The 11,261-nt window shown below is 48.1% G+C and overlaps 1 protein-coding gene across 1 annotated transcript; it reads right to left on the reverse strand.

The window, feature by feature from the left end:
- Nucleotides 1-1,997: 1,997 nt before the first annotated feature.
- On the reverse strand, nucleotides 1,998-4,774 carry CBX8 (chromobox 8). Its single transcript, XM_026701803.2, has 5 exons — nucleotides 4,452-4,774; nucleotides 3,859-3,902; nucleotides 3,595-3,660; nucleotides 3,399-3,465; nucleotides 1,998-3,157 (listed from the first exon to the last, which is right to left on the reverse strand). Exons 1-5 carry the CDS (start codon nucleotides 4,518-4,520, stop codon nucleotides 2,321-2,323), a joined length of 1,083 nt encoding a protein of 360 aa, XP_026557588.1. The 5' UTR covers nucleotides 4,521-4,774; the 3' UTR covers nucleotides 1,998-2,320.
- Nucleotides 4,775-11,261: the final 6,487 nt, after the last annotated feature.

Here is an 11,261-nt window from a genome sequence, read left to right on the forward strand (position 1 = left end):
GTTCAATAATGTTTTTTTTTTCCTTTTACAAATCTTAAAAGAGAATAACTCACACCCACATACATTCAATATATGTAACTATGTACATAGACAGATACACTCACATGTCGGTCTAGCTTTTATATACCCATGTGTGTGCCTCTAGAAACCCACATCACAGGGGGCATATACCACCTCTGACACCTGAGGAATTAAGGAGAGCATTAAAGATTGTTTCTACCCAGGAAATATTCTGGCATTCTCCCCTTTTCCCCACTCCAGCTCTGAACTATATGGAACCACTGTCAACACACACATATGCTGACATGCTTCCTCACCCCTGGCTGAACTCAACAGATTTGCAGAGCTACAGAAATGCTTTGAGCTGACTAGAATTTAAAATGTTGGTTTTCCTTTAAATAAGAAAGGGAGGGTGAACAGGGGGAAAAAAATGAAGCCTGCTTACTTCTTCAGCACAATCTAAACAAAATGGCCATGTTGATGTTGCTGGAGAAATCCCACCTCCAAGAAGCAGGAGATAGGTGGGCCAAGGGACAATATTTCTATTTGAGCCCAGAAATGACCAGGGTATTTCTGCTTCTTGCAACACCTGATTTTCCTCCTCCGTGTCTCTTCTCACTAGGCCACACATAGAGTTTCGTGCCTTGTTCCCTCCCCCAATTAGAAAGTGTGTTAAAAGGACCCAGGGAATCAGCCATTCAGAAAAAGAACAGAGAAGTCAACACATCCCCCTGCTAGGCCCTTAGGGGCTGTGAGGCAGATTTGTGCTTTTTGAACCAACAAAAGATGCTTAAATCAATATATATTGGGACACCACAGCACCTGCTAAAAGCAGAGGAAGCGACCCTTTCCCCAATTTCCTCTGCATGTTCTCTCTTAATCGGGAGCTTTACAGAATAAAGCACAACCAAAAGCTTTTCTTGAAAAGTTAAGCAGAGTTCATCTTCAAGGGAAGAGAAAAATGGTTGAAATGTTTGCTTGAAGTTGACAAGCATTTTTTTTCCATCACTTGGCTTAGAAACTGTGGGAGGGGAGGGGAGAGAGAATCAGAACAGATGCTTCTTTCTAAAAAAATGAAAAAGAAATTTAGCTAGAAAAGCAGCTAACTCTGAAATCCTGGTCTTTCCCAGCCCCATTACATGGGGAGTTGTCTCGTATCCTTAATGTATGAGGAAAACAATGATTTTGTGCCACACGTTAATCTCATAGCCTACAAAGGAACTACAAACATTGGGGGGAGATTGGAAAATCCACTTTCAAAATAACAGCAGGAACACTGAGAATATGACCAGTCAGATGCTTTCCTCCCCAACTTTCTGGCATGTAAGGAATGTAAACAGATTTTCTTATTGGAGTGAGCAGGGAAAAGAGAGGGAGGGAGAAAGAGAGAATCAAAATTAAATTAAACTATCAGCTCAATTTCTTCTTCTACCATTCCCACTTTCCCTCTATGACAGTCATATTAAAGTGCATAACAGCAGCTACACTTTTAAAAAATCTTACATATCCCCTTCTCCCTTGCAAGAAAAGGTATTCAAGTTAATACTTTGCTAAAACATCTTTCAACTGTTTTTAATGGACACTTTTTAGAACAACAACTTTTTTTTTTCAACTGGAGCAAAACAAAGCAAGACAATACTGTAAAGTCAAGTGCTTACTTCAGCTGTCCAGCCAGAACAGTTGTGTATACAGCACACTTGATTGTACAAAGCAACACCTTATAATATAACAATTAAAAAAAGAACCCTGGAACTTTTTCAATCCCCAGATGAATATAATATCCCCGTATTTTCAGTCAACATCATATTTGTGGGAAGGAAGGAGAAACAACTGGGGGGGGGGGGAATTAAATCAAGGTATTATGATTGAGTAACAGGATCATTCATTATCTACACACCAGCTCTTGCAAGTTGAGGCAAGAGATGCATCGTTTCTGTTTTAATATCCTTCTCTAAAGGCCTTAAATTAAAAAAACAACAACAATCAAACAACTTAAAGAATTGAAATATATATATTTATATGTATGTATATAGATATATATATAGATATATATATATGTATTTTTCTTTAAATAACATATTTACATCTAATAGAAAATATAACTCTAGAGATATTTTTTTCAACCAAAATTGAAATTGGTGGCATGGTGGCAAGGTTGGAATGGGGAGGGAGAGATAAAGAAAAGAATTAAGGACAGATATTTGAAAAGCAAGCCTGTCCAAAAAAGTTTTAAAATAAAAGTGTTTTTTTTTTTAAAAAATCCCCAATTCAGCCGACCTCTATCCAAAGCCTTTCAATGCCTTCTTTTCTCTGAAGGAATTCACCGCTTTTCTTTAAAGAATCCTTGGTCTGTGCTGCTCTCCTTGATGGTTACTGTCAAGAAATTGGATGTCACGTCAGTCACTACTACTTTCTCCAAATTGTTGAGAGATGGGCTCCAAGGTTCTTCTTCTGGGTCACCCAGGATCCGGGAGACAGGGATGCGGGCGATGAGGGAAGGCCTGCCAGCCTGCGTCCCTATGCCATCTCGATATAAGCTGCCTTGGTTTGCAGAGCTGTGCAAGATCTTAGAAGCCCCCAAGTCCAAACCACTTTGTCCTTTGGAATCCAGGAAATCCGCCCTGTGCTTGGTCAGTCTAGGAGGGTAAGTCTCAGGTGCACCCAGTTTCATGCCAGTCTCTGCCCTTGGGTTGGGAACAACGCTGGGTAACTCAGGCTCTCGTCTCCGGGCTAACTGGATCACACTGTGTCCTGAACTGAATTTTGCTGTCCCAGAGTTAGCTGTCTCTTCCAATTTTCTGGCTTTTAGGTAGTCCACCACCATCTTGTCGCCAGGCTCCATTGATTTCCGCTTTGAGGCAACCTCTGCCATTTCAGGCAGGTCTTTCCTGGGCTTTGGACCTCGCTTTTTGAAGGCGCCTTCAGAATGGTCTTCCTCTGACCCCACCCTGTTTTCCTGGATGGGCTCCATTCGAGGCATGCTGGGGGTAGAGGTGGTGGAGCTGCTTTGAGGGGGCAGTGGAATCTGTCTCAGTCCTTCTCTAGCCCGGGAAGTAGAGCCAAGTTCCTGGGGAGATCGTCCAGGATAAGGTACCCGGAGGCCCCTAGCAGAGTCACTACGGAATTCATATGTTTTGGCTTTGGCTTTGGCCTGGGCCTGTAAAAGAGTGAAAACAACTACACTTCTTTAGTCCTATGCTCCAACAATGTGGTCAACACAAAAGCAGAGCGACCCCCTCCCCACAGTCAAACACACACATCCACAAACACATTCAGAGAGAGAGAGAGAGAGCAGAAAAGAAGCTGGTTCTTCAGAATTTGGCCTTTTAATTAAGAAAAAAGTTGCATTTTCCATTATGATCACAAGCAGAAACTCAAAAAACACGGCTCTTTCTTACCTTTAAAAGGAAGGTTTTGGGTTTGGGGCCACGTTTCTTAGGACCATAAAGTTCCATTTCTCTTTCCCTAAATGTGGTTTTTAAGGAAAAAAACAAACAAATGCAGGCATTATAAGGACATAGAATGATTTAATAGCGCTCTAAAACACAGTGTTATGACTCTAATAAAGGTGTAGGTTTCCTCAAACAGACATACCTTTCCTCAAAAGCAGCAAGCAGGCGGGCATCTAGGATGTTTTCCTCAGGTTCCCAGGTGCTGTATCTAGCAAAAAGCAAAAAGCAAAAGAAAGTCAAACAGAGAGGGAGAGTAAAGAGAAAAAGGAAGAAAATAATTTTTTCCCTCCTTATGTTCCAAAATGCAGCTGTGAAGGGTAAAAGTGTCCCTCTGTCTACCCAACAGAACATTATCAATCCTACTGCAATGTTTGCCACCAATTAGACTACACTGAGGTCTACTTACTTCTGAGACCAGCCTTTCCATTTCACCAGATATTCCATACGACCCTGCAGTTGTCAAGAAGAAACAAATGAGCCCGCATTTTAGGAGAGCGTACTAAATAAACGGCGCTACAACATACTCGCTATGAAAACCGAAGGTGTTCCCGACCGCATGCGTCAATTTAAAAAAAAAAAAAGCAAGCAGCCCAGAGCATGCCACGAAAACGCAAAGGCAAAAAGCTGCAAGGAAGGGCGGAAAAAAAAAAAAAAAACATGCACGAAAAGGGGGCGTGCTGCAAGCCGGGTTCCAATATGCATGCAGAGCTGCGTGCAAAAAAAGAAGAAGGGAAAAAAAAAAGATAGCCGCAGCAGCCAAAAACGTGCATGCATTTAAGACGTTGTTGGGGGGTCCACGACGCTCGAGATGGTGGCAATCTGCGCAGCGCGAGCCGAAAGGGGGAGCGGCAGGCAGCAAAGCGCTGCTGCAGAAAGGAGGGAGCCGAGCGGAGCCCCGCTCCTCTCTCTCTCTGCCTGCGGCCTCGGGCGGGCCTGGCGGGTTCGGTGCCGCGCGCACAAAGCCGAGCCTGCGCTGCCAGGCGGCGCCGGAGCACCTACTTTCCGGATGCGTCTCTTGAGCAAGGCCTCGGCCGCGAAGACCCTCTCGCCCACGGCGGAGAGCTCCATGTTTACTCGGCCGCTGGCAGCAGAAAAGCGGCGGCGGCGGCGGCGGCGGCAGGAGCCAGCCCAGACCAGACCATAATACCCCGCTCGCTGACGTCAGCTTTCGCCCTCCCTCGCCTCGCCTGCCTCCCTGCGCACTTGTTGCTGGCTTAGCCTGCCTGCCTGCCTGCCTGCCTTGCCCACCCGCCCTTCTACGGGAGAGGCCGCTCTTGCCGAAGCTCCGGCTCGGCTCGGCTCGGCTCTTCCCCAACCTCCCCTTCCCACCCGCCCCCGCCTCCTCCTCCTCCTCCTGGCGACGTGATCCGCGTTTCAATCACAAAGGGGCGGAGCCGAAGGAGCAGGGATCCCGGAGCGGGGGGCAGGGAGGCTGCGTCCCCGGCAGGGGGAGCTGGGAGGGGGACCTCCGGAGCGGCTGAGGGGAGAAAGCGAGGCGGAGGGGCTCTTCAGCTGTCTGGTGGGGGAGGCAGGGGGAGGGGAGGGGAGCGGGAGCCCCCTCTCCACTCGTCGTCGTCCTCCATATCCAGCCTTGCTCACCATACTCCTCCAATCCGCTTGCCCAATTTCAGTCCCCTCCCCTCCGTGTGTGTGTGTGTGTGTCGGGAGGGGGGGGGAATAAATCAATGGCATGTATAAAGCCTGGAGACAAGCGAAGCTTTTCTTTCTTTTTTTTAATCGACTTCCTTACTCCAGCTAAATAAACAACGACCATCCCCACCCCCACCCGAGCCTGGAAAGAACGCCCCCCGACAAGTAATAAGGAGGCGGAATAATATGAGATCGCGGAGAGGAGGTGCCCAAGTCCGATTAATCTGGGAGAGAGGAGGAGGAGGAGGAGGAGGAGGCCGAGTGAATCCCGGGATTCGCAGGATCTGGGGATTGACGCATTAGGAACTCGATCTGGAGCGTTGGTTCCGGAGCCCAGTGGATTGAGCGTGTTGCAAAAAGCGGAGGGAGGAGACACGCCGACCGCATAATACCATTCCTTCTTCTCCCTCGGGGTGATGGGGGGGGCAGGGCCAGAATAAAAGAGGTTCCGAAACTGCCCCCCCCGCTCCCCAGCGCTCCAGCCCGTCGACTTTCCTGAAAGGAGACGTGGGTGGGTGGACACCCACGCACATCAAGAGTTGAAACGTCGACGAAGCAGCCTCCCAGAGCGCCCTCCCCCGTCTCATTTCTAGCGGTTCCGGGAAGAATCGTCTCCTTCGAAATGTGCCTCATGGATCCAACTAGACCGGGACATTCTTGGATCTATGCAAAATCTCTTAAGAAGAGCACCTCCCAGGCTCCACTTGGCTGCTTTCCGCTAAATCTACCCAGTCCCTTCGCTTTCCCGCTGGTGTGCAATTTCCCCTTCGTGTGTCGCTCTGCAGAGGAGTGGAGAAATGCAACTATTTTTTTTCCCTTATTTATGACAGCGTTTTGAGCTAAACTCGGTGAACGTTGACCTGAGCATATCTTCTGTGAGAAGCATGAAGACGCGGGGAGAGGAGCGAAAGTGCTGCCTTTACCTCATACAGTAGCTCATAACTTATGTCCAGGGAGAAAAACTACTTACCCTCCGAAAAGAATGTTGGTCCTTCCACTCCAAGTCTCTGACTTTAGCGCTTAGGGGTTGCCTACCGGTAGTTAGGAAAAACTTCCATGAACCTCAATCATCTTTGTTTCCCAGTAAATCCTGGTGACATCAAGGAAATGATAGCTATACCTATACTTTTGCCTGACCCTAAGAACCCTTCAGACTCTTGGGAAACCGTGGGCACGCCAGACGTGTTCCTTACTTGTAGAAATGCTAGGTGTGTCCAAAAGATGTATTTGTATGCAAAAATCGCGATCACGATCTAACCCTGCCAACAATCTAGTTGTCCCGGATCATTTTGATTTGCATCTTTTAAAAGGCTTAAAGTGAGCCCTGTTCTACTCTACTTTTCTGCTTCGCATCAGAGAGGATCTCAGATTTAGTTCTGCACTCCACCACACGATTTCCTAAAGCCTCTGTGCTGATGGGTTTGACTGAAAACCAAAGAACTCATAGAAGTATAGTAGAACTCAGGCAATAGTTTTCTAATAATATCTAGAGATTCTACAATATACTGAACTCAGCGATCTAATACATTAAAATAGGAAACCAAGTCTTATCATCAGTTGATCGGTGTATGTAATTTTAACACAGTTCCGGGGAGGGGTGAAGGTGGGGAGGAACGATGAATCTATTTGCAGGCTAAGTTTAAAACAAACAAAAACCAAAAAAAAAAAAGGCAACCGAGACACCTTCCCTTCCAAAACGCCAGTTCTGAGTTACAAAGTCGACTTTCGCAGCAACAAAAAGCAGTGCCAGCAATCCAGCTGTTTCTGCTTAAGTTGGAAGTACTTTCCAACAGTTTGGGCAGTGAAAATAAAGTCGACTTCGAGAGTCTTATAATGCGCGGTTCTGATTTCCTAACTTTTTAAGTACCTGTGGGGTAGGGGGTGGGGGGTGTTGTTCGCTAAGTCTTCTGAGGAGAGCGCGACGGGGCGGGAGAAAGGAGAGTGGCGGTGGGGTAGGGAAAGTGTGGGGTAGGTCAGGTCCCATCCGGGGGGTCTGGAGGTCGGGAAGAAACCTCCAGCCGATCCCATCCTTAAGGGCGCGAGCACTCGGCCAACAAGTTCTCCCCATTTTTGACCCTCACCACCAACTTTGGGTGAGTCTTTTCCCCGAGCCGTTTACCGGATCTCATTTCGATCCGCCCCTCCGCCAGTCTCTTGAGAACCCTAAAGCCTCTTGAAGAGTTCAGGCATTTGCTCTATTTTGCTGTATTTTCATTCCCTCGGTGACTTTATTGCCTTCTTGCCCCTGTAAACTATATTTACCTTTTGACGCTTTGAAGGGGCTGGAGGATTAGGAGAGGTGGGAGGAGAAAACGAAGGCAGAAACATTTTTCTGTGTTGTGTTTTGAAAGAGGGGCGTCTGGGTTTTTTGCACTTTTCGTGAAACCTAAGCAACAACGATCCTCTCAAAGCGAATATTGTTCTTGCTATACGGCGATTCCGGAGTGAACCGCAGCCCCTTTTTTGTCTCACCAGGAACCGGAGTGCGGGTGGGGGGAGGGGAGGGGACACCAATAAAACCCTAGCATCGTGTCGTGCTTGTGGGAAACTTAAAACACGAAAACAATCGGACGGGAAGCGAGGGTACGACCAGAAATATAGCTTTGTTAGGCAGCAATTTCACCCAAAGAAGTGAGGTGCTGGTTCCAGATGAGGCACAAGATTAAAACAAGAGAATCCAGCCGTTTCTCGACGGGTCTCTATGCCCACCTCTAGCCAAATTTGCCAGAGTAGGAAGTCTACAACCACCTTAAAGCTCTAGGAAAGAGGCAGGTATTGGGAACAAGAGGTGGCAACAGAATCTTATACCACACCTACGTCGGGCATTTGGAGGTTGCTCAGCTGTACCTTTCGAGGAACCCTGGTTCACTCACACGTACCTGCTTGGTTCCTCTTCGTTTCTTCCTCGGACTCAACACGGTACAAATTAGAAAACATTCTGCAGTCTCTCTCTCTCTCTCTTTCCCTCTCCTTCCCTCCCTCCTCCCCCCACCCTCTCTCTCTCTCGTAGAAAGGTTGCTGGCTCCACCAAGCGTCAATCTACGTGCGTCTCTGCTTGGATAAATAAGGTAAAGCTTTCTTTTCCGCTAGGTTCTCCCTATCTGGTTACAATTTTGACCTCCACGGAACGAGTCGGCGGGTCTGGGGTGAATGTGGAAATAAAATGCTCTTGCACTGCAAGTGTAATAGAGAGAAAACGGCCGCGGATCCATCTGCAGCGTTATGAACAGCTTGGTCCATGTACCTGCCCGTCTCCCATTCGCCCGGCCTCCTCCTCCTCCCCCCTCGCTCTCTTTGTTGTAACCCGTTGCTACCGGAGGAGATGCGCGCGGCGCAACACCTGTTTCTTTCCAGGACTCCTAGCTTTTCTCTCCCCCGTTTTTTGGGGGAGGCAAATCGAGAAGGGGAAAGTGCTAGAGCTTGGGCGAATCCGAGGGCACCTGCCGCGTTCCGCTTTCGTCCTGGGATCCCCTCCCGGCCTGGGACCGGGGAAAACAATTTGGCCATAGACCAGTCGTGGTGGGCATCCCTTCTTGCGCTGAGAGCTGTCTACCGAATATCTCCCCAGCCACCGGCCCCTTGAAAGGCCCATGGAAAGGCATAGATGAACCCGCGTGTCTAGGAGTGGGGTGGGGTGCGGGGCTGGAAGGGGGAAAGCTCCCGGGCCTGCGGCGGGGGAACCTTGCTCTTTCAGGCAGGAGCCGAGTCTCCGCCGAGATCGGTGCTACGCGCCTGCGCGCCAGCTGGGCTCGGAGAGAATGCGCGTTGGTGGGTTGGCGCGTTCGTGGCCCGAGGTCACGCTCCATTCAGGCCCGACGAGGAGCAATTGCTACCTACTGCTGGAGGAACACGGTCAGGGTTGACCTCGACTCCAACGACAAAATAACGGGCAGCAGCCTTCTCCCCAGAGGAAAAAGATGGCCAGACTCGGCAACCGGGGACCGTTCATTCAACACCTTTACTGAGAAAAGGTTCTGTGAGATTCAGACATTTACACACACCTCCTTACGGGGGATCAAGATGGAAGAGTCTTTTTAAAAAAAAATAAAGGAAGGGAAAATGAAATCGGAATGGAGAACTAAAAGGGACAACAAGCAGGCCACTGTATATTGTTTCCTGCCGAACATGAATAGTACAGGTAGTCCTCAAGTTACGACCACAAATTTGTGTTGTTAAGTGAGAAATGTGTTAAGTGAGTTTTGCCCCGTTTTACTTTTCTTGTTTTGAAATTAGTAACGGGGTAATTCAGTGAATTTGGCTTCCCCATTGTCTTTGCTTATCAGAAGGTTGCAAAGGGGACATTTATGACTCTGGGACACTGCAACCATCATAAATGTGAGTCAGTTGTCAAGGCTCCAAATGTAAATCACGTGACAATGAGGATGCTGAAATGGTCATAAATGTGAAAAATGGGCATAAGTCGATGTACATTTTTCACTGTAACTTTGAACAGTGAATTGTTGTAAGTCAAGGACTACCTGTAGTAATAATACCTGGGGGAGGGGGTGGAACGACATGCTCCAGTGCAAACTTTGGGCAGCCGCTGATGCAGCAACATCTGCTCCCTTGCCAAGTACCCTTCTTGCTAGATCTTCCTTTGGTCTTTTCCTGTCCCCAACAAGCCCTCAAAGGAACAGGGGAGAATACAAAAACCCCTCCGTGGCTAAACGCCTGTTGATAGAAGATCTTGCAGAGTTTTACTCTGACCCTTTACGAGCGACCCCTAGGAGCGTCCACATTGAAATGACCGGGGATAGACTGTGGACCAGCTTACATGTACAGCAGCATGTTTTCTGTCTGTGCACGAAAGCCTGGCGTTTAACCCTCCAGCCTTTGAAAGGGCAGCGGCCAAGGTCAAAACCTGCTTTAGGATCCGGAACGGCGAAGCCGCGCACAGGAAGCGGTCGTCAGGTGAACCCAGGTGGAAGGCAAGCGCCCAGCCCGTCAAAGTCAGGCTGACCCCGACAGCCCATCTTTTCTCTGGCGCCTTCTGGGCTAAGACTCGACTCCTTTTCCTTACAGCAAACGACTCAAGCCAGGTTCTGGAGTGACTGATGCGAGCAATGGCAGCGAGGTCGGACTAAATAATCCCAAATTTAGCCTGTCTTGATCGTGAATCTTCTTGCTGGAGGCTGACAACAAGTGAAGTGGGCGGAGAAGACTTGTATAAATGCTCGTGTAAAAAAAAAAAAACCCTTTACGCCAGCATTGAATTATGAATTAAAGAACGGTGAATTATGAGAGCAAACAGCGCGTCTAAGCCAATAAATACGGTTCGTGTCTCTCAAGCTGTCAGCCGCTCAGTCTGCAAGTGCGGCGGCGAAAGGAGAGTGTGTGTCTGTGTGTCCGTGCGCGCCCCCGCGCGCGCTCTGCAAATGATAGAAGCACGCGGCACGTGGACAAAGCAGCTGCGGCTTCTTGCCTGCCCTGATATCATTCTGCTGTGTGCCACCTCTCGATCTGGTAGAAGCCACCCGTAAGAAGCCAAAGGAAGGGGTTCCGCAAAACCAGCTTTGCAACAAAAGCTTTTTACTGACAACATCTTCAGTCCTTCAGCATATTTTCCACCCTCCCGGTCGGATCTCCTTCTTTGGTTGACTCCTACCCCGTTGTAGATGGCATATAGATAGCCCAGGGTACTAACGACTGTCCTTGATCCTTCATTGGGAAGAGGGGCAGTCGAGGTGATCTTAGGCAGCACCACCGGGACTATTAATTCTTGGGATCCTGTACTGACCTGAGAAAAGGAAGAGAGAGAAAGATTCCCCTCCCCCCCTTCCTTGCAATCAAATAACCTGTGATAGTAAAGCCAGGGAGATTTCTTACTAACCTCTATCCCCAGAGTTAATTTTACCCGAGTCCCCGCTCAGGTTCTTTGACCAATAACAATTATTTCAATATATTTCTTATGAAATGAACTTGGTCCAGCTTCCTAAACTGTGCTGGTTAGTATTAGAAAGACTGCCAGAGGCTTTGTTCACACAGACATTTACACGGATTACTAAACTAACCAATTTTTCTGGAACCGCCTAGCACCCTGAACCATAAAATAACCAGACGAACTCAGCTTGTGCTACAAAATCGCAAAAAAGCAAAACAAAAGGGGAAAGGGGGGTTATCACAAATTAAATTCAGCGCATTGTGTGAATGCAACTGCTA

Source organism: Pseudonaja textilis, chromosome 2, assembly GCF_049901715.1.
Source record: "Pseudonaja textilis isolate UNSWEBS1 chromosome 2, rPseTex1.2, whole genome shotgun sequence".
NCBI classification, from domain to species: Eukaryota; Metazoa; Chordata; class Lepidosauria; order Squamata; family Elapidae; genus Pseudonaja; species Pseudonaja textilis.

Bases quoted from the DNA above. Each gene is read 5' to 3' on its own strand.
- CBX8 (XM_026701803.2), bottom strand. From the start codon at position 4,520: ATGGAGCTCTCCGCCGTGGGCGAGAGGGTCTTCGCGGCCGAGGCCTTG. The intron at 3,661-3,858 runs GTAAGTAGACCT...GCTTTTTGCTAG, and splicing joins TGGAAAGGCTGGTCTCAGAA to ATACAGCACCTGGGAACCTG. The intron at 3,158-3,398 runs GTAAGAAAGAGC...ACTCTTTTACAG, and splicing joins CCAAAACCTTCCTTTTAAAG to GCCCAGGCCAAAGCCAAAGC.